General features: G+C 46.6%; 1 protein-coding gene across 7 annotated transcripts in view; it reads left to right on the forward strand.

The window, feature by feature from the left end:
- Window positions 1-24,732, forward strand: part of Dido1 (death inducer-obliterator 1) — a 54,166-nt gene extending 29,434 nt beyond the window's left edge. For 5 of the 7 annotated variants that reach the window (XM_005410007.2, XM_013507449.1, XM_005410006.2 and 2 more), the window contains exons 7-16: window positions 5,424-5,892; window positions 6,041-6,200; window positions 7,468-7,584; window positions 7,719-7,823; window positions 8,096-8,231; window positions 8,472-8,997; window positions 10,080-10,233; window positions 10,918-11,007; window positions 12,010-12,205; window positions 19,942-24,732. In XM_005410007.2, the coding sequence (XP_005410064.1) occupies window positions 5,424-5,892; window positions 6,041-6,200; window positions 7,468-7,584; window positions 7,719-7,823; window positions 8,096-8,231; window positions 8,472-8,997; window positions 10,080-10,233; window positions 10,918-11,007; window positions 12,010-12,205; window positions 19,942-23,195 (5,207 nt within the window). In that variant the 3' untranslated portion in view covers window positions 23,196-24,732. Of the gene's footprint in view, window positions 1-1,669; window positions 3,857-5,423; window positions 5,893-6,040; window positions 6,201-7,467; window positions 7,585-7,718; window positions 7,824-8,095; window positions 8,232-8,471; window positions 8,998-10,079; window positions 10,234-10,917; window positions 11,008-12,009; window positions 12,206-12,509; window positions 15,934-19,941 lie in introns of those variants that run through there. The other 2 variants (XM_005410010.2, XM_005410011.2) reach the window with 2 other exon arrangements.
- The last annotated feature ends 1,116 nt before the right edge of the window (window positions 24,733-25,848 follow it).

The following is a 25,848-nucleotide window of genomic DNA, read 5'->3' on the forward strand; positions in this document are numbered from 1 at the left end:
ACACATTTCATTGAAATCATAAGGGAAACCAATTCCATATAATAAATACTTAGCGGGTATTAGAACCTAAGAGTTCTTAGAAATCTAAAAGTGTTTTTTTTTAATACCAGCCATATCTTTTCAAGAGATGTCATTGGCAATAAAATGAGGGTGAGAGGAACTAAGACTGTATCTAAACCAATCTCCTATTTGTATGAAAAATCAATTTGTACAAGTTAAATGATTTAGCTTGAAAACTTCGTATCAGTACAGCTGGAATCATCTTGGTTGTCAGCATGACATCGTTTTGGTAAAATGTGTAACCTTTTATAATGTTAAAGTAACCTATTCAGAAAATTAGATCATTTTATAAACTTGAACTTACCACGTGGACCCTCTCCGCACTATCCTGCACTATCCTCCAGTCTGTCCTACAGCTTCCCTGGTCTCCAGATCCTTTAGCCTCTGTGTCCTTCTACTTCCTTGGGGAGTGGGTGAGGGGTGGGAGTTTCCAGTGGGGTTGGTCTTTGAAATCTCCTGTCAGTGACCTTCCTGCAACCTTTTGGAGCTGTGGATCTGCTCTGTTACTTCCTGAAGATTAATACTCATGGAAAAATGGATGACATTGCAAATGTCATCAAGTGCAAGGATCCCCTCTGAAGATTCCTGCTATAGTTCCTCGATAGCTTTTCAGGTATATTTGTATCAGTTTGTAAAAATACTTAGAATTTTGTTGCTGTTACCATCAACATGCATGTAGTTAAATTCTTAGTTTCTGAAAGTTAGCAAAGTAAACTTAGAAGATTGGTAAGAATGTTTCCTACATTATTTCAGTGAAGGTTGGGGCAACTTTATTTTGCCACAACCCTGGAAGAGCTTGTCAAGAAAAACCTAAGGTAACCAGCAGCATATTCCTCACCTAAGGTCCACATCAGGTGTCAGCTTTGTGGTTTTACACATTTGAATCTGACCCACTGGGTCTGAGGCTTCTGGGGAGGGTAAGTGGACTGTTTCAACATGCTGCTCTCCTATTTGTGTTAATAAATAAACAATTCAGGCATAATGAAATGATGTTTCTTAAAATTTAGTATTGCCACAGTAGTGTATCGCCTGGTGATTGAAGATCCCTGAGAAGCAGCTGATCACTTCCTGGTGAATCTTGGGTTTGGCAGCCCAGTGCACATGGCCCCTCGGCTGGGCAGACAGTGAACATGAACAAGGCCTCACCACACTCCACTTGAGTGGCTCACTTTGAAGTGTAACTTGACCAGTTGTGTATATGTTGCCAGCCCAACCTGAGTCATGCTATTTTACTATTCAGGATAATGCATGTGATATTTGAACAAAGGAAAGTATTTTACTAAAGGGGTTTTTTGTTTTTTAAATCCAAGGTTCTTATGTAGGGTTAGAAACCTCTTCATTAAACTGAAAACACAAAAATACTGGGAGACAATAAATAAATTGCCTGGGAAAGCTTTTTCATGATCTAAAACAACCTGGCTGTGGATGTCTGCAAAAAAGTGCAGTCAGAACGGCCATGTACCCAAGAGCGTCTGTCATGTAACCTGGTCCACGTTTCATGTTACTACAGTGTGAAAGCAGATTAGTTTATCCTTTTCCAAGTACCATTCATTGAAAATTATAATAGGAACAGAAGCAAAACATTTTCTGTCACCTTCATTTTTCATAGTGGGAAAGATCGTAACACTGAACAAACAGTTGAGAATGGAAAACCAAGTTGTGCACGGGCTCCAAGAGAACAGAGTGCTACGTGGTGTCTGCGGGGAATGGGCAGTTCGTTCTTGCATCAGTAATCCATGGCAAGAATTAAGAAGATGAGGGCGTCAGTGCCTGATGGGATGGAAAGTCCTATGCAGAGCCTAATGGGTTTCACTGGTTGGCCTGTGAAGACCCCCTTGGGAACAGCACTCACCAGTCATGGGTGTCGGGGCAGTTTGGGCTGTGTAGACTTTGTCTCGTGCACCTTTTCAGGGCCCCTGCCCCTTTGTCCTACTGCAGCTTCCATCTGGACAATTAATGGTTTCAGAAGAAAGGAACACACTGGCATGATTCTTCAGGAGAGGCCAGGTTTTCTCCACCTTCTCCCTTTGTGGCCCGCTAGTGCCACCCAATGACTCGCGATGGCATAGCGCCCCGTCAACCTTCCGGTGTGACACCTCACTACAGCACAATGCTGATCCTGTGCACAGCAACCTGCTGTGATGGGCTGAACCTCAGATAATGGAGTTCCCAAACAAATGGCCAAACCTGGCAGCATGAGTTTCATCTGGGCCAGGGACCTAGGCCACTGGTGGTGCTTTCTGAAGCAGCAGTTTTCCTCCCTACAAGCAAAGCAAAGGACATGAGTTGAAGGAGGCTCTGCTGGTATAATCGCTCCACTGTAGGAGGATGGAACATGGGTGGGAACTGGGCATTGCTCCTCTGTGCACGATGGAGGTAGCTGGACAGGGCCAGTGCTGACCAGCAGAGAGCTCAACAGCAGGCCAGGTGGCTCAGACACCAATCTCATGCTCTGGTTTGCTGCTGTTTTTCTGAATGAGATCACAGGTTTATCAGTCATTTCCTGCCCTTCTGAAAGTTTACATAATATGGTAAAAAGTGTAGTTGGAGTCTGACTATTAAGGCTCACTAGCAGAGAGCTTGCCTAGGATGCACAAGATCCTGGGTTCTTTTGCCAGCAACAACACAGTTTGGATGAAAACTTTGGGAATTCTTTTGAAGCCATACCCAAAAGAGTCTCATTGTCATTGCAGTTCTAGGAGCAGCTCACCCAGCCTAGTAACAGCAGTATGGTGTCCACCTGGGGACAGAGAGATGTGAGAGCCGTAGAGCACTTGCTGTGTATATGTATTTTAAACACCTCTAACGTACAAGAGGGCTTGATTTGTCTTACATACTACCAGCAGGTAAACTTGAGGCAGATTTCTTGACATCCACGAGTAAGGATTATTTTGCCAATTTGTGTACTGCTGGAAGTACAAGGCAAGGACTCAGAGAAGTTGGCCTTAAGATGGCAGAATGCACTGATCTTTAAAACTGCAGCCTGGTTAGGAAGCCATGCCCTCAGTGTAGTGGATGCCGTTCAGGTACATGTCCACTCCAGGGTAATCTATGACCTTAGTCACGTGCTGGAAATACTGTTAATTTCCATTTTCCTCCAATTAGGGCCGATAGGCAGGTAGATTATAGAGGGTTGGATCTTATCTTCAACATCTCATTCTAAAGCTTATAGTTTCAAGAGCAGAGTTCATTTTTCGAACTCCCATGTGTTTGTAAGCAGAAACAAGGAAAAAGTTAACATTTGCTAAGGATTTGTTTGAGATCATAGCACACAGGTGTGTAGGGTTTTTGTGAAGATTCTTGAAGTGCCTTAGGCTAGTCTTAATTAACAGTACAGTATCGAAATTCTGTCAACAAAGTTCCTGTGTCTAAAAGGCAATGATGGTATAGCTTTTAGTTCTCCCCTTTAATTGAGACAGGTTCATGCTTTTTGTGACTGCCAAGTTGGCTGGCTTGGTGCTGAGATACACCACTGTGACACCTAGTGTAGGTTTATTGTGCCCCTGCTCACTTCAGTCTCTTCCAGATGGTGTTTCGTAGCCCACCCTTCCCACTATGCTCAGAAAGGTCAGGCCTGCCCCCCCTCCCCCAAGAAGAGTACACTCCGCTGGTGTTAGGAATAAACATTCAACTTCTGAGTGTAGCAGCTGTACAGGAAGAATCACCACGTGCTGTCACTTAGGAAGGTTACATTCTGATAACACTGTAAAGTCAAGAAGTTGTGAGTTGAATGCTCATGTTGCATGTTGTAATATAAAACCTAAGTGTCCGGTACAGTAAAAGTAGTTTCTCTGTATTCCATGTTGTGCCTGTTTCCTCTTTGTCAGACATTCCCATTGCTTTGTAGTGTACTATCTGTACAAATACAGGCCCATCTGGGCTTTTCTTTGTTTTGTTCAGAGGAAAGAAGCTCCAGAGATGTGGCTGTGAATGGATGGGGGCTGGCATAGCATGCTGGGCACAGGTCTGGGACAGAGATCTTTGGCAAGAAGCTATTGTGTGAAGTGAAGACAAGGAATTTTTACTCAACCATCACTGTGAGGGTTGGGGACTATGAAAACCTAAAATGGTCTTGATCCCTGAAACTCTCCTAAACTGGATCCGCTTAGTCCCATTGTACATTTTGTAAAATTGAGAGATTTAATTCATCTTATAAAGGAAACTGAGACAGCCCTTGTCTTTTACTGACACTTGGTGGACTGGCCACTTGGGAGCATTGCAGACTGCTAGATAAAGGCTAGTGGCCTCAGCCCCAGTGGACACAACCATGTCTGTGACAAGGCTGCATTGCATCCCCTGGTTTCAAAACCACTGTGGAGCAGTGTGTGGCAACAGGCCTTCCTTGCTAGTGGGACATCAGCTCTTTGGAGTTTTCAGCCCTCCCTGGTATATGGGGAGTGGTCATTGGACATGGTGATCAGAGAGTAGTCACTGATTTTTAATCCCTGGTCACACTGCAGGCGTGACTGTAGCACCTATTGACCCCATGTAGATTTTATGGGCTTGGAGCTGCAGGGTGCTGGGGAAACAAATCACCCTAGAAAAGGCATTTTCTGTGTGCATGCTGACGAGACAGGCAGTACTGGTGTCCTCCTTAGGCCCCTGTCGTGACTAGTGCTCCCACACGAGATTTTGATGTAACCAATTTTGTCCTGACTTGGAGAGTTTTTACTGTTTTCCTTTGAGGTTTGGTGGCAACTCTTATTTGAGTTAACACACCAAATTGTCACCTCATTACAGTGAGAAAATTTCAACTCCAGTTATGTGTGTGGACATCTGTAGAACAGCCTCACTGTGTTCTCAGCATCTGCTTCGTGGTACGAAAATATATCCCTGATTGGCTTGTCCACAAAAACAGAGTAACATGTGACTTCCATGCTGCTGACAGGAGGTTACCAGCCCCCTGAGCCCTTGAGGTTGCTTGTGCCTAGGAGGAAATTTTGTCCATTTTCTCTTTCTGACAAAATTTTTGAAATGTGAAGCTTCACATTTAACCTTGAGTTCCTTGTGGAAGTGATATTCTAAAAATATTCTTAGTTATGTGGGATTTGTCCTTCAGTTTCATAGCTTAGTGATAAAACAGAGCCCCTGATAATTAGTTTATGAATTGAGATAAAATATCTAATGGGATAATGTAATCCGTTTTGAAATTAATTACACTGTGACTATCATAAATACCTCTCCCTACCCTTAGTTACTGTCCTTTTCTGAATTTTAAGATTTTAAAATTCTTAAATCCAAATGTATCTTAGTGATGCCCAGCAAGTACGTTTGAACTTAATGTTTACTATGCTTTAAAGTCAGGTGTCAGCTCTCACGTGTTGGCCCCATCTCACTCACTGTCCCTGTGTTCTGCTCTGCAGCCATGAAGGACGACAAGAGAGTGGAGGACAGAGCGGTGGGGCCATCCACAGGTCCAAAGAAAATAGCCCTTCCAGGCTCCTCAGTGGGGAGACCACCTTCGTCCAGAACTCTAGTTCCAAAGAAGCCGCCTCCTTTCGCTAACATGGCAGGAGCCAAACCGGCCATTAAAAAGTCACCCTCGGGCATCAGGGGCCCCATGCCCAAGAGGCCCTGGCTCTTGCCTACCCCATCAGGCACCTCAGCTGCCAGGCAGGCAGGACCAATGCCTATTGCTGTGGCTGCCGCTTCCAAAAAGGCACTGGGCTCTGCTGCTTTGGTTGGATCCATGAGGAAGCCAGGGACAACTTCTGCTCCCACAACAGTTCCAGCCACAGGACGCCTTGGGGCCACAGGCTCTGCCCAGTCACAACCAAATTCACAAATACGGCAAAATATAAGACGTTCCTTGAAAGAGATTTTATGGAAAAGGTGGGCTGTTCAACTTCATGTCTTAATCTGTGGAAGTGGGGGTTTTCCATTTATAATGTCATGTCAGGATTGTCCCACTATTTAAAAAATGAAATATATACACATACTAAGTGGTTTATTTGGTTCCTGTTTTTTTCATTCTGTTCAGGGTCAATGACAGTGATGACTTAATCATGACGGAAAATGAAGTGGGAAAAATTGCCCTCCACATTGAGAAGGAGATGTTCAACTTGTTTCAAGTCACAGATAATCGCTACAAGAGTAAATACCGCAGCATCATGTTCAACCTCAAGGACCCTAAAAATCAGGTGTGTAAACTGATGTATATATGAAATCGTTCCTGGTGGAATGACACACATGCAGTCTGTAGTCAGCAGTATCACATAATACACTGGACACAGTATTTAGAGGCACTGATACACTTTCCCCATTCATGGCTCCTTCCCTCTTTACCTGAAGTCCCACCCACCCAGTTTACTAGATGAGCCTCTAAACGTTGCTCTAAAACCACATTGTGCAGTTAAGGCTGAGGCTGACCCTTGTTAGCTGAGGTTTTCTTAGAATGTGATGCAAACCATACCTGCAGTTGCCAACCTTAGTCTGTAGGCTGGGAGGGATGAGCTACTGACCTGACTCAGCCCATCCGGCCACCTGCCAACAAGGCTATCTTTTGAGGTTCTTTCCTTCACTGCTGAACTCTTACCTGTGTGTTATTTATGTATCTTTTGGAAGTGACAAAACCCTTACTAAAGTGAAATTTATGCAAGTTTAATCTGTTAATGTTCTACTAACATTAACATAACTTAAACAAGTTCTCCATAAAGTTGTACTAATAATTTAAACAAGTATGATCCAGACCCTCAAAAGAATGTGTAATTCTACTATAGACTCCATGTTCTCAAGACAAAGTTCTTTAAAGGGGATAAAAAAAAAAGCGTCACGTGGAATAGCATGAAAATAGGAATAGCGAATCAATATAGCTGGATTTTTCATGGCCTCCGCCTTCTGATTATCAAACCATTAGTCCTAGAATCAACCATTAGGGTTATTAGTACTACCCCCACCACATGACATTTTCCTAGGTATTGTAATCTTGTTACATGTATCAGAACTCATACTAAATGACATCTGGATTGCAGTAGTGTATGTAATTTTTCTACCTTTCTGTGCATCTTTGTCCACAAATGAACATTCACAAGTGCTGTTTGCCTGTTTTAGGATCAGGATCAAGTGTTCTGGCTGTACCTCTCGTGATTAGCAAGCCATGGTCTAAGGGATAGATACCCTGTTTGCTTTGTAACACCCTTTTTGACTTGTCTTCCACCTTGAGTTGGATTTGTTTCCTGAGGCTGTCGGGTGTTCAGCACAGTCTGTGTAGCATGGCTGTGAAGTCAGGTGGGCCAGGCTGGCTCTTCCTCCTGAAAGGCTTCTGGGGAACTTCGGGGGGTCCTCCCCAGGTGTGACCACGTACTGCCCTGTGACAGGACTCGAGCTGCTTCACTTAAACACATTGCTGCAAGTTTGTAGGCGCTTACCCAGTTTTTCAATGACTGATTGAAAAATATTTGTTTATAGGGACTCTTCCATCGAGTTCTGCGTGAAGAAATTTCTTTGGCAAAACTTGTGAGAATGAAGCCAGAAGAACTCGTGTCTAAAGAGCTTTCCATATGGAAAGAGAGGCCAACAAAATCTGTGAGTGTGGATGGCAAATGGTAGCTTGAGTCCCGAGAAGCTCAGCTGTTCCATAAGTTAGTAATCTGCGGGGAGATGTGGTTTGTGCCTAGGACTCCGGGCTTAAGGCTTCATTTTTATTTTTCTCCTTTTAGGTAATTGAGTCCAGAAGTAAACTGCCGAATGAAAGCAAGAAAGCTGCCCTGAAGCCAGAAACCATTCCGGATATGGAAGACTCTCCACCTGTGTCAGATTCGGATGTGAGCACTGGGGATTTTAGTGATTGCAGGAAGGATAAGATTAACCCATTCCTGCTTCTAGGGTCTGCAGTTACGAGGCAAAACACTGCACAGCACTGGAAACGGACATATGTGGACATGTGTCTGTGACGGTTCCCAGCACCTGCAACAAGTGTTCTCTCCTTTCCAGTGATTCTTATCTTGGGAGACTCCATGTCCTATGCCATTATTTGGACGTGATTTAGCAAGGAAATGACATGGTCTTTTTTTTTTTTTTTTCCTTTCACTGTTAGGAACAGCAGGAATCAGTACGCACTGCCCCTGAGAAGAGCACAGCTCCTCTTCTCGATGTATTCAGCAGCATGTTGAAGGACACGACAAGTCAACACCGGGCTCATCTTTTTGATCTAAACTGTAAAATTTGTACAGGTGAGCATAACCTGGGATAAAACTGTGGAAATCAGACAAAATTTGATGGTTCTTAAATCATATATCCTCCTAAAAGTAATCACATTCATCCCAAGTTAAGACAAAAAGGCAGGAATGATTTTCTGGAATTTGCCCTTCCTTCATCCCGTGCTTTCAATGCCTGTAAGAAGTCACTGCCTACTCACCAGCAAGCTGTGAAGGTGCTGGGTTTCTCACTGACTCTGTCTTCAAATTCCTCAGGTCAGGTTCCATCAGAAGATGAACCAGCTCCTAAAAAACAAAAATTAGCAATTTCCGCTAAGAAGGAAGACTTGAAACCCAAGCCTGAGAGCTCTTCATCTGATCCAGTTCCTCACTTGTCTGATGAAGGCTCTGCAGAGGTTCTGCCCGAAAATGTCTCAGAACCAGACCTGGAAAGTGCTGCTGGTCCAAACACAGAGAGGAAGTATTTCCTTGGGCCTCCAGAGGACAGCCATCCAGAATCCTCACTGACAGAAGGCTCTTCTCCCTGCCCAGCTTCCTGTGGGGTTGGGGTGGTGACCACAGTCACAGTGTCAGGCCGTGACCCCAGGACTGCTATGGGTGGGTCCTGCACCGTCACGGCCTCCGCTGCAAGCCACCTGGACAGCACCCACACAGTCGAAGCCAAACCAGATCTGCTAAAGCCTGCCTTGCCCTCTGTGACACTGCCGAAGTCCATACTTGCTAAGCCATCCTCGTCCCCTGACCCAAGATATATGTCAGTTCCACCGTCAACAAGTGTCAGGTGGGTACTTCAGATGGGGCCTGAACTTGGCGGAATCCTATTGTTTCTTTTAGATGAAGGAGGGAAAGGAAGGGATTAAATGAGTATTAGATGAGCCCAAAATTTACTCCAAAATCCAGTCTTACAAAGGCTTAGTTTTAAGATTGCCTATTTCAGCTGTGATCAGAAAAATGCCTCTTCTTATACTTCAGATGTGCTTTGTTTCCCAAGTATACTGTTTCCCATTTAATATGCTATTAAATTATATCATTTATTTATAGAAATTATTTTAATTTATTTATTAAATTATGTATAGAAATTATTTGTATAATTTAATAAAGGACTGTATTAACAAAGCCTTAGATGGTGCAGGACGTTTTAGCAGCATCTTAAGGATTTTAGGGCTTTAAGAAGAGCAAAACTCAACACTGAAGATAGCTGCACACGGCATAGCAGCCTGTTTTGATGTGGGAACGCTGCTGCATCTGGTGGGGACGAGTTACAGGGCAGCAGCCAGTGAGCAGAGGGAGAACTGAATAATGCTGTCGGATTAGCTGCTTGCAAATGTCCCACCGAGAAAGTGGTTGTGGAGAACACATGCGATTGTCGTGAAACTGCAGGGGCTTCTGGGAACAGTTACGAGTTCGGTCCTAAGGAAAGAACTTCGAATGACTGAGGCCTCAAACTGAACTGCAACATCTTGGGAATATACTATACCATTTTGGAGGCACAGACCTTCTGTGTTTGTTTGAGACAAGGTCTTGCTATATAATTCAGGGTGATCTTGCACTCACAGTTATCCTCCTGTCTCAGCCTCTCAAATACTGGAATTATAGGTGTTCACTACCATGCCTAGTAAGGCACAGATCTTGAAAACTTTAAGTTTATGATCATCTAGATTTGTTAGCTCTTCTGCTTATTTCTTTGTCCAAAATGTATATCTAGTTTGTTACAGTGAACATAGTTTATTGACAAAAGTAAGCTACCAAACTTACAGGAAGCTATCTCACTGTTGCTTCCAAATATAAAAGTCTGTACTCCTTTGCAGTTGTTATTGTACAAAAAGAGAGATTAACCTTGTTTTGTTTTGTTTTGTTTTACAGTGTCTCAGAGTCACGATCCCCGCAAGAAGGAGACACAACCCTCTTTTTGTCTCGCCTCAACACCATTTGGAAAGGATTTATTAACATGCAGAGTGTAGCCAAATTTGTCACTAAGGCGTACCCTGTCTCTGGGTGTTTCGATTATCTCAGTGAGGTTAGAATCAAGGGTGTACCTGTGTGCCTCTGTGTGTGTGTGTGTGTGTGTGTCCTAGGAGTTTCTCTACAACAGTGAAACACCTGGTACTTAGCAAGGTGTGTCCTGATATATCATCACCTCTCAACGTGAAGAAGAGATAGCTGAGGTGAGGCAGGAGGTAAAGCAGTGTGGATGGGGCAGAAATTTGGAGGAGAATTCAGGTATTCTGTTTATGTTTTGAAGGCTTTACCTAGTGAGTATGCTCAAAGCATCCCCAGGTGTATGTAACATAATCTTAGAGTGGTTGGCATGTGTAACATCTTCACAAGTCTTCTATTTTTCAAAAGGAATTTAAGGTGACTAGGTGTTTTGATCTTAGCCAGCAGTAGCTGGTCAGTCCACCTGGCTAATGCCTGAATTATTACTGTGTGTCCATAAAGTAGAACATAAAACTTTGAAGCGGTAGTTTGTGAATGTGATCCCATTGGGCACAGGTAGTTATTGTACCACCTTTAGGTCAGGAGTCTCCTAACCCTCCATGGTAATTAACCAGTCAGCATTTAATACAATTACATGCATTTCCCTGAATTAGTTGTAATTTTCTTGAGATTTGGCTGGTTTTATGCTTTAAAATTTCCATGTTATTCCTTTTGTAAATACTACAGTTTCTCTGGTCATTTACTCTGAGTACTTGCTATTTAGGACTTGCCGGATACAATTCACATCGGTGGGAGGATTGCTCCGAAGACAGTGTGGGATTATGTCGGCAAGCTCAAGTCTTCCGTATCCAAGGTATCTGCAGCTATAGTACGGTCTCCACCCCAGTGGCAGAGAGTACTTCAATCTGTCTTTGTATAATCGGTCATTTTGATGGACTATCACTGATTTATCACCCTGAAACTTGCTACATACATAGATTGTTATATTTATAGATACTTTATCTTCAGGTGAGTAAGGCTGTAGGAGTTGCCATTTAATGTAAGAATGTTGCAGTTAGGGTTAGTAAGAAAGGCATGAACTGTGTCTCATGGCTGCAGGAGAAGGGGGAGTGTGTAGGTGGTCTGGGTCAGCTGCTCCCCTGACCACTGGGGCCAGCTCTGGTTTTCTTGGAACCCTGAGAATGAGCCATGGCTGGGTGTCAAGTGTGTGGTTTTCCCCTGAGAAGTAGGGGAAGCGTCTGTAGTTTCCATCAGGCTCCCAGGAGGGATGATCCTCTTGCCTAGGTCTGCCCTCTGATGAGATGCCCAGACACCTTTGCAGGTGAGGAGGCTCATCTGTCATGATCTCTGTTGTGCAGTTAAAGCTTGCTGTGAGTAGCACACTGCTGACTGCCCCTGCACACAGATCCCCTCACTGCTTCCAGAGCCCTGTGAGACTGAGGCCGAGGGAAAGAAATTTAAATGAGCTTCTGGTGCTGAAAGTGATTTCTCATTCCGGCAATCTGAAGCTGGAGCCTTTGTTTTTCCACACTGGACCAGGGGACTGAGAAAATCACAGTCAGAATTGCTAAAGCCTCCTCTCTGGGGATCTGCATTTTTAAAAAAAAATTTTTTTTTCCTTTGTCTCTTTGAGATAGGGTCTTGCTGTGCAGTTCAGGGTGGCCTTAAGTTCACTTTGTAGCCCAAGCTGACCTCAAATTTGCAGCAATCCTCCTGCCTCAGCCTCCCGAGTGCTGGAATTACAGGTGTACACCACCATGCCTGGCTCTGCATTTAAAATTTAGGCATAGCCTTTAATGGGTGCTTGGAGTGGGGCAGCCCAGATGAAGGTTCTACCCTGTGCTCTGTCTTGCAGGAGCTCTGTCTGATTCGCTTTCACCCAGCAACAGAGGAGGAAGAGGTCGCCTACATTTCTCTCTACTCCTATTTTAGCAGCCGCGGCCGCTTTGGGGTCGTAGCTAATAACAACAGGCATGTCAAGGACCTCTACCTGATCCCACTGAGTGCTAAGGACCCTGTGCCACCTAAACTCTTGCCCTTTGAGGGACCAGGTAAGTGCCCACCTTCTGGGAGGTCATTAGGCACATCTGGTCCCCATATATCTTCCCGACTATCATAAAGTCCTACTGAAATGTCACAAGGCAGACCTGCCTCTACCAAACCCCGACAGCCCAGCAGGCAGAATTAGGAGCTTACAGGAAACAGTATGTAACGGGATCCTGTCCTCTGTGATGTGGAGACATAGGTGTAAACGTACACCAATCTGTGCAGAATTTGTTTCAGAAGTTTTAGAAAGAGGGAGAAAGCCCACTGCTCCCTTCCAGCCTCAGATCTGTGGTCCTTTCTCATCTCCAGCAGGTGAGAAGCAGCCTGGGGGAGAGGAAACGTGCTGCTCACCTGGCATCTGGCCCGCCCTGCAGTCCAGGTGGGCAGCTCATGGCTCCTACCCAGCTGGGAGTGAGTGGGGCTCAGGACATGCCTGCTCCCCGCTGCAGCTCCTCTGATAGGAATTGATTCCTTGGGACAGGAAACGTAGTGATGTCAAAAAGCACTACTTGAAAGAATTACTTTGAAAACCACAGCTAAAGTTTCCATAAGTTCTTTCATCTTTGGCAGACTACTTTGTGTTTGCTTTTTCCTTAGAAAGTAACATGTTTAAAGAGTTATTTATGAATTAACCAAAAAAAATCCAGAATTTTCCTCATTTGAGGTGATTCCAAGATAGTTCTGAGCCGTCATTGGTGTGGAGCTCTTCATAGCCCCATGGAAGAGGTTGATATGACTCCAGTAGGGAATCGGAGCTGGGTGCCTGCCTGAATGTGTGTCTCCTTGGTCATGGCGTCCTCAGAGGATCAGTCTTACTGCAGAGCTGATGTGTGTGTCACATGCTGAGTGCACTTTCAAGAGTTCTACTGTAGTGACATGTGCTAAACTCTGGGAGCATTCAGATGCAGCCTAGACCTGGCACTTTGGTTCCATGGTTTCTGTCACCAAGCCTCAGCAGAAGCTCTTACTGAAGCCATGTAGAGCTGTTAGAACCCCATGTGTCACTCATGCTACCCCTAAGTAAGCAGTCATCTTGTGGGAATGACAACCCATCACCCCAGTCACAGGCCTGGTCCTTAGGAACTGTCATTACTGCCTGCGCTGGGCTCTCCTCAGCCTCCTGTTTGGAATTGTGCCACCCAGAAGGGTTGATTGGTGTTAATAACTGTAGGGTTAAATATTGAGTGACATAACAATTTACATTACTTTAATACCAACATAAGCACACTTTAAGAGTGCTTCAGGATGTCCTTTCAGATCTAACCTGGAGGTGGAGGTAAGGGTATACTACCTGATGGGGCCCTGGGAGTATGAGGTGGCAGCCATAGGGAGAGAGCATCTTCATAGCCAGGAACAGGAGAAGTCCAGTTGTCCTGAAGGTGAAGATCCAGCAGCAGACCCACAGACACTGAGGAGCTTCTGGTCAGTTGTGAGTAAGCTCATGGGTAGGAGTTAGTGTGTGCATGTGGTTCCCCATAGCAGAGAGCTGTGCTGCCATAAGCGCCTTTCTTTCAGGTGGAAAAGAGCACTTTTTCTTAGAAAACTATGAGTTAGATCCTGAGCCTCCCTATGCTAAATGATTAAAGCAGCATTTCCTCCTTGTTTAAGCTCCTCTGTCTGCACAGTCTCCTGCTAGCACATGCCAGAGGAAGACTCACGCAGGGGCGTTGAGGGTGCCTGGAGTGGGGCAGTTGTGGGTTACTCATTGGTTCCTGTGGAACACAGTGAAAGAGGCTCTCAACAGAGGACAGTGAAAAGGTAGAGCGAGGCCACCAGAGGAGCAGTGCCTCCCTTGTGAAACTGCCACAGGTTCTGGTTAGGTGGAGCAGGGCTCACCTCATACACCACATGTGATTGTTGCTGACCACCCAGATTCACACTTAGTGACAGCAGAGTAGATGTCACACTCACCAGCATGGCACCTTGTGAACCCATGACCCTGCCTGAAGGGGACCCTAAAAAGACAGATTTCCATCCTCAATAAATAACAATTGTGTTTTATTAAAATAGAAAGGATAGTTTTTAGAAAGGGAATGAGACATTGCCACGGATTTTGAAAGAGTTTTTTCAACTGAAAGACTTCAGTATATCTTTTTTTTTATTCTTTTGACACCACTGTGGACGTGAAAATGTGTATGATATTAACACACTGGCAATAGGTACACTCATGACTGGGCTACCTTATGTGCTGATAGCTTGGCGTTTTCCAGATGGTTGTGTGCGTGTGTATGCGTGTGTGTATGCGTGTATGTATATCTGCAGTGGAGTCTTCCAGCTCAGTGTTTCTGTCTTCACGGAGCCTAATCTCAGCAAAATACTTAAGGTGGCTCAAGACCTGTCAGAAGGTGGTGTCCACGTCCCCTCAGCACACCCTTGTCCTGCCTAAGCAACTGCCACACAGAACACCAGGATCTTCGAGCTGCCCATGGTGTCACTTGCCCCCAGTGTACCTCTAGAAGCCCAGTAGTACTGGAATCTGCACAGTCCCATCCACCCTAGAGCTTTTCCCTCAGCGCCAAGGTTGCTGCCCTCTGTGTTCTGTGGGGTGCAGGAAGCACAAGTCTGAAGGTCATGTAGCATGCCAGACTGGAGCCTGCAGCCTGTGGCAGGGACTGGCATGAGTCAGTCCAATGGAGGGTGTACTCAGAAGGTCAGAATAGGGACAGAGAGGTTGGTCAGTGGGAACTTGGTCTTGATACACACACCTGCTGAGCAGCCCATGCTGAAAGCATCCATATGACTGTGGGCCAAAATAGGTTCTGGCAGCACAGGATCCTCCCACCTCTGCTGTTCACATTGGAGAAGCCAACAGAGACCCTGCAGATGCCCAGGCAGTGCCCTCATGGGGTACCTGAGCTGGTCTGCTCATCAGCTCCCACTTGATTCTCATGCTCTAGCAACCATGTCAGTGTAGACCTGCTCCCGCAGAGGGCTTCTCTTCTGCCACATCTCATTCACACATGGCTCAGAGAACGTCCAGAGCCTGCTGAGTACATATAGAAAATTTGTCTCTGCACATTTCAGTGATCTCTGCACAAAAAATGGGAGTCTTGTTCTGTTAGATAGTGACAACTTTAGTTATATCATCATCATTTCAAAAGACAGCAGGAAAGCCTGGGCCACTCTAGTCCAGCTGTGGGTCCTCTCCACTTAGACCTCAGTTGAGCTGGACTTAAGAGCCATTGACAGGGTCTCACTGAGGAGACTTGAGGTCTCAGAGTCTGCAGGTCTAGGGCCTCAATCACAGGAACAAGATGAGTCAGGGGAAAGGAGATCTCATTGATTCTGTGTGGCCCTCACAGTGCTGGGCCTGAAGCCAAGATGCCCACCTGGCACTCAACAGGGGCCCATGGCCTAGCCTGAGAGAACCAGTGGGACTAGGTCTTGATACACACACCTGCTGAGCAGCCCATGCTGAAAGCAGGCATGCAATCTCCTCTGTGCAACCCTCCTTGAGCACTCCTAAGGGAAGGGGCTGACCTCTGACTTCCTGCAAGAAAGCAGCCTTGGAAGTGTGAGAGTCCACAGTGTCTTCTTTTTTGTGTTTGCTTTTAACTGCTTCTTAATTAGCTGGAAAGTACTGTGCCTTCACATATTGACAGGTAAGCACATCTTTATTTCTCATGTGTTTGTATCAGTAGTTTGCCCAGAAATTGTAATCAGAGTCAGAATATAGTGTTGAATGGAATGTACTAATTTCTTGCTCTAAATCAATAAAAATGTTACATGGAAACTGGTCACTGTTTGTTTGACTTGCACCATTTAGTAGCTCCTGGCCACCTGTCGTAGGTATACCTTTGCTGCTTACGAGCTGGGATAACCTGCTTCTGGCAGTACAGAGGGCTGTGGGCTGGCCAGCTGCAGGCATCTCCTGCACCGGGCACCTGGAAGAAGGAAAGTGCCCTCCTACCTGAAACATATACTGGGCCAGTGGCTTTTCACAGGCCTTAGGGACTCAAAATGGAAAAGAAGGAGGGCTCTGGGATGTGCATGTGTATGCCTGGTACATTGGGAAAAGTATAGTGCCCCTCCCCATATTTGCCAAACTCTATCCAAGTCATGCTTAAGAACTGTTTGTTAACTTCCACAGAACTTCTGTTCCAGCAAGTATACATGTTGTCTTTTGGCAGATTTAGACCTTAAAAGGGCTATCATTTTAATGAGTAGCTCATGTGTGATATTTGTGGGGGTTCATAGAGCCACTGCTCAGTGTCTGTAGAAACAGGGGACCTTTCTTTCTGGCCACATCATCCTCGCACAGTTTATTGCTGACTCATCTGGATGTAGATTCTAGTTTTGGTCCTGTCCCAAGAGATGAACTGGCACACACCTTCCCAGTTACACCTTTTGTCCCTGGCTTCTCTGTTTCCTGTATGGTCTAAGACCACTGTGTCTGGGACTAGACCCTTACACCCTCAGAGTTCAAGGGTGCCAGGTGTGGCATTTAATGGGCTCATTTCATACATGTGCTATAATGCACATGCTACATTCTGAAGGAAAACAGGAGGTTCCTACTGCATCTGTACCCTTATTCCTTGTGGAAGTGGAGGAGTACACATGTTAACTACAGCTGCTACTTCAATATCCCAACACCTATTCCTTCTTTTTACCTGCTTTGTTACTTGCAATCCTCACAACAGCCCTCAAGAGGAAGATGAGTTGGTAAGCGTGCTTGTTGCCAGTGTTGGCCCTTGACGCCTATACCCCACACTGTCAATCTCTGCTGCAGCCGGTGAGGCCACTTTCTCAGGACTCACTGCATGCTTCGGGGGTTAGCACTCTTCCTGTGGCAGCTAAGTGAGGCAAGCCTATAAAGTGAGCCCTGAGAAACATGGGCCTCCATTATCCCTCCACAAGGTGTAGGACACAGCTGGATGGACTCAGGTGACCCTCTGACCCGGTTTGACATTTTGCTGCCTGACACCTTTCTTAGGGCAGTGTGGAACATCTTTCAATACACTTCCTCCTTTTCTCCCTAAAGATGCTTCCAAGATTATTGATAAGTGCGTTGTATTATTTCTTAAATAGAAGCTGCTCCCAGGGTGCTTGCTGTAGTTCAAACATTCCTGTAGTCCACAGTGGCATCAACACTCACGTCAAGTGCTGAGGGTGTCCTTCAAAATCAGGGTGTTCGTTGTGGGACAGCCCAGTTTGAATTGAGAATCTCAAGGAAGGTTAGTGGGAAATCAAGGTGCACTGACCTCTAGAGCTTGATCGGCCCATGCACTGTGTGGCTAGGATGGCCAGGAGGTGACAACATTTCAGAAGACCAGCTGCTGGTTGATAGCAAACTCTAAACATCTGCATTGCTTAATAGCAGTGTAAATATGAAGTCATGGAACATTTGCCTTACTGCGAGGACCATGACTACAGAGGTCATGGAGAATTTTCCTGGGCTGGGACTCTCAATATTTCATGCAGGAAACACATTGGGTCACCCTGAACCTTGGTTATAGAGGAGCGCTCCAGCCAGGACGGAGCCTGTCTTCTGGGTTTCAGAGTGAGTTGCCTACCCTATGCTCATTAGTGGCAGGCTTGATTTATACGAGGAGCCCTGATACAAGCCTGTCATGGAGCTTTTCAAGGAGTGAGGCAGTGCACTGCATCAGAGCTGAGGGCACATGTTTGGCACTGATCTGTCCTGGGTCTCCCCATGCCAGAGCCCCCACCTCTTGCTGTCCCTTGCTCCTCCCCTCCCACGTCAGCTAGCAGAGTCTGTTTGTTTTTTATTCCTGGTGTCAGATTTTATTTTATTTTATTTTTGTACCAGCAATCAAACTCAACCTTGCACTTGCCAGGCAGGCACTGGTGTCAGATTGTAGAGCCTGACCTCCATTAGAATCTCAGCTCAAGGCCCTAAATTTTGATTGCTTGGCACTCCAACCTTCTCTACAAGTTCTGTAGTCATTTTAGACGGACCTTTGTTCCAGAAGGAGCAGAATAGCCAGTTTAACAACTAAACGTACCCCAAAAATATACAGTTGAATAAAGTAGTAAGTAAAAAGAAATAATGTTTTAAGTTAAAATACCTTTCATTCATGGTATTAGAAAGTAAACTTCATAGATTGCATTTCCCATTTGCTGTGTGGAAAAATCTGGATGTGATGTTTACTGTGTTGTGCCCGGTCTTTTGAGTTTCTGTGGCTCCTTTGCTCAGCTTTTCCTGTGAGCACTATCCCATTTCCCTAGTGAAAAGACCCTGGGAGGGTCCTCATTACATGACAATTGGAGCCTCATCTCAGCTCTTGCATTCCAGCCCAGGAAGGAGCAGGCCCTTAGGAGGCCTTCACAAGGGAGAGCAATCACTATATGCTTGGGTGGGTGGCAGGGCCCCCTAGTGGGCCTGGTCTTCCTCTGGAGGGGTAGGAGAGTATGGACCCCATGATGTGTTCAGACGTCTGTCCTAAGTGTCTTCTTGGGGTTAAGAAGGTTGAAAACACTCAGTTATACTTACATAATAGCATCTGAAGACAGCTATTTGAAATGATCAGTGGCCATCTTTAAAATCACAACAGGAAGAAAATGTATAGTATTGGTTTTCTTTGAGACAGGGTCTTGCTATGTAGTCTAGGCTGGCCTCCTGCCTCAGTCTCCCAACTGCTGGTTTTACAGGCTTGTGCCATTATGCTCGGCTTTTAGCATCAGTTTTAATTGAAAGGAAAAAATATACCTTTGCCAATGTTAAATTATCTGAACATTGAATATACAGTTTAATTTTAGATATGTTGTGCTATTAAAAGCCACATTATGTTCCTTCTATATCACTGTGCCCTATGTTTGTTACTGTTCTGTGATGTGAATATTTTGTCCCTCTTTTGATACTGGTTCATTTATGAGTACAGGGGTGGGGGGATCATTACTGTAAGAAATATTCCTGATCTAAGTAACTACAACCTAGAATGTTTAGAATAGGCTTGATTACCTTTAATAAACTATACTCCAGACCTCCCCATGTTTCCTCCCTGTGATACGCTCTTTGCCACTCAATTCTGATGTCTTGGTGTTTCGAGTAAGCACAATTCTTTATATTTAGGAAGACTTGAGCATTGGGTAGTTCTTCCTAAGTTAATGTTCATTGAATTTTGTTCTTAACCCAAATTAATTAGCCATTTCAAACAGCTTCATTTTTCCCATTATAATCCTGACAGAATTTTTTTTCCAACAGCTTTTACTTAGTATATTTACCTTTACTTGTGTGTTATAAGTCATGAATTAAAGACAAAAATGATTGTTCCCCTCCTGATACCTACCAAGGGGCAAATAAAGAGTCCAGGTCAGATTTTGTTTAAAATGTCCCAGTACAGTACATGGGAGGTCTTGGGTTCCATGCTAAGTACTGCAAAAAATTAAAATTAAAACTCGTAGTCCATACATCCTTGTGATCTCTGTGAACAATGACAGATGTTTGCACATGCGCTTCCATGTCCTCTGAACTATCGCATTAGCATTATACATTTAAAAACATGGAACATAATCTCTGATGATGGAATAAATTTACTCAAGATTGCAGTCCTTTGTAGTTTGCGATCGGGGGTACATCTGGCCTGCTGTCAGGACCAGGCAGATGTGCTGGTAGAGTCTGGGACTGGAATCATCTGGTGTTAAACTTGATTTTATTTTGCCTCAGAATCTCTTCATCTATCTGTTAAACATTCCCCATGAGAGCCCTTAATAAAATTTACATATGAAGGATAAAAACTGAATTTAGATTCTAAAACTTGACAAACATTTTGTTTTTTAGGTCTTGAGTCACCACGACCAAATATAATCCTTGGGTTAGTTATCTGTCAAAAAATAAAACGTCCTTCAAATGCTGGAGAGTTGGACAAGACAGAGGAGAAGCGGGCCCGACTTCAACAGGAAGAAACAGATGTTCCAGTCTGTCCCAAAGTCACAGCAGCCTCACAGTCTGAGAGGAAGCCCCCCAAGTACCAGCTATACTCTGCAGACATAGTTGTGGGCACCACACCCCCCGGGTCTCCTCCACCCCCGCCCCCTCTCCCCGAGCCTCCAGTGTTGAAGACGTTGTCGTCACTCGCTCCAGTGGTCACCAGCAGTGTTGCTGCACCTGCCTCTACAGCAGCGGTTACCACAGCGGCTTCAGCTTCACCTGTTACTTCATCAGCCTCAAAAACGGCCACCCCACTGGAGCACATTCTGCAGACTCTCTTTGGAAAGAAGAAGGCATTTGAACCCCGTGCCAAAGACTCTGCTGGGCCAACTCTGGCTGTACAGCAGGATTCTAGAAACAAGGGTGAGGAAGGTGTGTCAGCTGCTCCTTTGTTAGATCCCATCGTTCAGCAGTTTGGTCAGTTCTCAAAAGATAAGACTCTGGAAGAAGAGGAAGACGACAGGCCATATGACCCTGAAGAAGAATATGACCCAGAGCGAGCCTTTGACACTCCTCTTTCAGAGACCAGGATGTGTCAAGATGTGGAGAAGGCTCCAGACATGGCCGAAAGGGAAGAGGTGGCCTATGACCCTGAAGATGAGACCATTTTAGAGGAGGCCAAAGTGACCATTGACGACCTGCCCAACAGGATGTGTGCAGATGTGAGGGGCAGCGCCGCAGAGAGGCCTCCAGAGTACACCGCTGATGTTCCCACTCCCTCTTTGGTTGAACAGCAGAAAATGCTGGAGGAACTAAACAAACAAATTGAGGAGCAAAAGAGGCAGCTAGAGGAACAGGAAGAAGCTCTTAGGCAGCAGAGAGCTGCAGTGGGGGTCTCCATGGCACACTTCTCTGTGTCAGATGCGTTGATGTCACCACCTCCAAAGTCATCACTGGCGAAGGCAGAGCTGTTCCCCCAGGAGCAGCAGGCCCCAGACCAGAATCAGGGAGTCCCAGGGACAAACCAAACCTCAGACTCGAGACAGAATAGAGACCCTAGGCAGGCCAGGCGCCTAGCAGAGAGCAGCGAGAATGAGCCCCTCTCTAGGCCTCCAGCAGGTGGTGGTACAGGCGTACAGGGTGCCCTGCCTACCAGGGAGGTTCCTTGTGGGGCCACAGCAGTCCAGGTTCCTGTGGCAGCCCAGGAATCAAAGCAGTTAGTTGCGGCTCCTTGGGGTGCAGGTGAAAAGACTGCACTGATATCCAAACAGGATGGTCAGGGGTGTGAGCAACCTGGAAACCCTGTTCCACAGCCCCTGGAGAGTGTCCATCCCCCCACAGCTGGAGACAGCACAGCCAGACCTGCCCGAAGGGTGCTGCTGCCTACACCCCCAAGCACTGCCTTTCAGCCTGGCTTCACTCTGCAAAATGATGTGCAGAATTTTAATCCTGCTGGAGGAAGAGAGCCTTTCTCAGGTCTGGTATTCACTTCTCAGGAAAAATCTCTTTGCCCATCCCTGTATGAGGACCCAAGAAACACTCAGTGTGCTGGGAAGAGCGACAGCCCAGCCACTGACACAGAGGGTGACAGAGAGCCACTGTCCAGGCCTGGTGAAGGCACTGCCCTGTACCCCCAGGCTGGACAAAAAGGAGGGGCCCCGCAGCCCCAGTTTCCAGGCCAGCGTGAACCAGTTCCTCGCTCTTTTGGGATGTCTGGACTTCATGGCCCAAATTTTTCAGGACCTAGGGGACCAGTCCCCCCATTTCCAGAAGATAATATGGTTCCTAACAATGATGGGCCAAGAGCACCTCCACCTGCCAGATTTGGGGCCCAAAAGGCACCCATCCCTTCCTTATTCTTGGGGCAACATGGGCCACCTTATGGGGACAATAGGGGGCCCTCGCCTTCTTACCTTGGGCCGAGAGGAGGAGCACCAGCCCAATTTGAAGAACACAAAGATCCCCATGGGGAGAAAAGGGAATTCCAGGACACGCTGTACAGTGACATGACAGGGGCCTCTCCCCAGTGTGAAGGCCCAGAGCAGGCTCAGTTCATGGGGAACAGGGGTACTGTACCTTTCCAGTTTGGAGGCCAAAGACGGCCTCTCCTGACTCAGCTGAAAGGTGCCCGAGGAGGAACCCCGCCTGCTCAGTTTGGTGGCCAGAGGGGACCACCCCCTAGCCATTTTGTGGGCCCTCGAGGGCCCCATCCCAGTCAGTTCGAAGGTGCCCGGGGACCCCATCCCAGTCAATTTGACGGACCCAGAGGCCAAGCCCCAGGTTTCATGCCAGGCCCCCGCGGCCTTCAGCCTCAGCAGTTTGAAGAGCAGAGAGTAAACTCGCCACCTAGGTTTGCAGGTCAGAGGACACCAGCACCAATGCCATATGGGGGGCCAAGGGTCTCTGCACCCTTTTCGGAAAAAAACGAGCAGACGCCTGCCCGATTTCACTTTCCAGGCCCATCCCCACAGGCAATGAAGCCATCCCCCAGACCCCTCCTGGAGCTCCCGAGCCACCCCCCACAGCACCGGAAGGACCGATGGGATGAGGCTGGTCCAGCCACAGCCCTGCCTTCTAGTGTTTCATCTGGACAGGGCCATGAGACTGAGGGACAGTGGGCCATGGCGGCTGACTTCAGAGAGGGCAAAGGCCACGAGTACAGGAATCAGACTTTTGAAGGGAGGCAGAGAGAACGGTTTGAAGCTGGGCCCAAAGAAAAATCGCTGGAGGAGCCAGAAGCCCAGGGGCCAGAGAGTCGGCAGGGCCGGGCGTTTGAGGACAGGAGGCGAGACCGAGACCGAGGCAGGAACTGGAGTCGGGAGAGAGACTGGGAGAGGAGCCGAGAATGGGAAAGACATCGAGAGAAAGACTGCGGCCGGGAGTGGGACAAAGGCAGCGAGAGGAACACAAGCAGGGACAGAGAGCGGCAGGCAGACCGGGCCAAGGAGTGGGACCGAAGCCGGGAGAGAAGCAGAAACCGGGACCGGGACAGGAGGCGCGACCGGGACAGGTCCCGGAGCCGTGACCGTGACCGTGAGAGGGCCCGGGACAGAGAGCGAGGCCGTGATCGCAAGGACCGCAGCAAGAGCAAAGAGAGTACCCGGGACCTGAAACCGGAGGCCACAAGGGCCTCTGATGCAGGCAGCACCTCTGCCCAGGCCTAGAAACCACCACCCTTGGCGCTGCATCAGACCTGCGGAGAAAGGCTTCATGGTGGCTAGTCTCAGACAGGCTCAGCCTGGCAGAAACCCTTTCAAAAAGCCAGCTTCTTAAAACATTGTGCAGAGTTTTTGAAATATCTCTGATGAACTTAGATGCTGGAAAGGATATTCTGGACTTCAAAAGTTACTGTAACTTTGTATATACTGATTTTACAGAATTTCACATCTTTATCTGATGCTTTTTTAAAAAACAACTTCAGAACTTAGTATTTCCATTTAAATTACAGAAATGGGAAAATATCTACAAAAGCATATTGCTTTTTCAGATTATAGTTATCTTTTCCAATAACTTGACTGTTGTAAGTTTTAAGGGAATTTTGGTGGACTCAGAGCCATACCTTTGCTAGCACCTCATCTGTTTCCATGTTTCTGGAGCTGTTCCCCAGGGCTGGCTTGGGCCAGCAGGACGCCTGGCCAGGGGCATCGGGTGGGTGAGCTCCGGTGGATGCTGCAGCTGGGAAAGACAGTCTTAGCTCCCCAGCAGTGTTGAGAAACCCAAAAGTTATAAATTCATCTTCGTTTCATTATGGAGAAATTTAAATTACAAATTTCAATCCAGAGACAAAAATACCTAGTTTTGAATTTTTTTCAAAAAAACAGTTCAAAGCAACATCTATCCTAGCAGACATTGTTGCATTTGAAATAATTTATGGAAACATGTTTCATTTTACCAGCTTAAAGGGACAACAGTAAGCATACTTTCAGAGGGTGGGGAGGGTCTCTTGAGCCGCACAGTCAGGAGCATGGCGTCAGTCTGCCCGTGAGCAGCCTGGTCAGGAACGAGCACTCAGCCGGCTGCCCTGCTGCAGGTGTTGGTTTGAGTTTGCCGCCAGAATGGAGTCAGGCTTGTACAAAGTTTGAGCAGGACAAAAGTGATTTATTATTCAAGAATGAGAAAGTAGAAAGGTTCTCACTGAAATGCAGTGTTGTACTGCTTGTCATGTGTTTTCAGGTACTTCTGACATGGAATAGAGAAAGCCTGGTTAACTTATTTGACTGTACAAATACACTTTGATAATTCTTTTTATATTTTCATAAACTTAATTTTGCAGATACAAAATTAGAGAGGTTCATTTGTTCTTTGGAGTCTTTTATTCCATTATATTGTACATCACTACAGATTTTTCACTTTATAGCACAGATTTTTAAGTTGAGAAAACCTCAAGAATTTAGAAATTTGGGATGTTTGGTATTAGAAAGCAAGCATCAGTAGGTTAAATTACATTAAAGTAGGGGTCAAGTTTCAACATCTAACATGATGGGAAAGGTTTTTTTTAACATAAAGCAAACTTTTCTAATTTAAATACACAAATGTAAAAATCAAGTGTGTTTCTTTAGGTTGACTTGATAGGAGTTTCTGTAAATTGTTATTTTGTATTGCAGAGTGTTATATCACTGTACATTAAAACACAGGGCTTCATAGGTTTTGTTACTTGAAGCAGAATAAATACCTACAGAGAGTTCTTGTCTCAGATCTTCACTTGGCCTCGAACCTGAGTCTGTCTGGGTGTGGGCTGGGGCCCCTGGGTCACCGCTGCTGGCCGTTGGGTCCCCTCAGAAGATCTGGGTCTCCCCTCTTCCTTCGGGCCAGCACCCAGCTCTTGCAGGAGTGAGGCAGTAACACACCTGACCTGGAGTAAGCTGGGGACCCACACACGCTCCATCTGCAAGTCCGGAGTTGTCCCAGCAGGAAGACTGACGCTGCCGCGGGAGCGTGGCTGGAGCAAGAGGTGAGCTACAGGAGGGACTGAGCAGGTGTCATTTGGGCGTTAGTGTCACCCAAAGCCAAGCCCTTGGCCCCTGGCTTCTGCCCTCAAAGGAGCAATCTGTCCGCGAAGCCACCGGTCGTGTGGCGTTGGTAGCCCCGTCAAGGCCCGCCCTTGAGCGCCATCTGCTGGTAGTACAGGCGAGCGCTCAGTTACTCCGCGAGCACTTGTGTCCCCAGTCCTGCCATGCGCAGAAACTGCTGGGCGGGGCTGTTTCCAGGCTTAGGCTCTGGCTGCCTCTTTCCCAACTGAGCTAACAGCAATTCAGACCTCAAAGCAAGGACAACATGGAGGGGTCCTTCTGGGGCATAGGTGTCAGCCACCTGCAGACCGCTGTTGCAGACATGGAAACCACCTCCATAATGTCCCATCACCCAAGAAAGGCCGTGTACCAGATGACCGGAAGGACTCCCGTCCCGCCTTCCCTAGGGAAGACTGCTCTGTAGACAGTTCCCACACTGGAGGGCTTCTTAAAAACTGTAGTACAGTTCTGCTGCCAAGATGTCCTCAGCACAGCACCCAGCTACAAAACATGGAAGCCACTTTTGGTCTACAGATTGCCTCTGAGTAGTTTCCCCAGAATCTCTGGAGAAGTACTATATACTCCCCTTTAACTTTGCTTCATGCATCCCTCCGGTACCTGGTCTCACTGTCCATCCCCAAAGCCCTGTGGAAACCCTCTCCATTGCCCTCTTCCAATATCCAAGCCAAGCCACTCCCCCCAGCCTCCCTCCCAGACCGGCTGTCCTCGTCCAGCCCCCAGCTCCTTCAGCCAGTGTCCACCAGCACAGGGTGTGTGTGTGTGTGTGTGTGTGCGCGTGTGCGCGTGC

The sequence above is a fragment of the Chinchilla lanigera genome, unplaced genomic scaffold (assembly GCF_000276665.1).
Source record: "Chinchilla lanigera isolate Chin_1 unplaced genomic scaffold, ChiLan1.0 scaffold00127, whole genome shotgun sequence".
Classification (NCBI taxonomy): domain Eukaryota; kingdom Metazoa; phylum Chordata; class Mammalia; order Rodentia; family Chinchillidae; genus Chinchilla; species Chinchilla lanigera.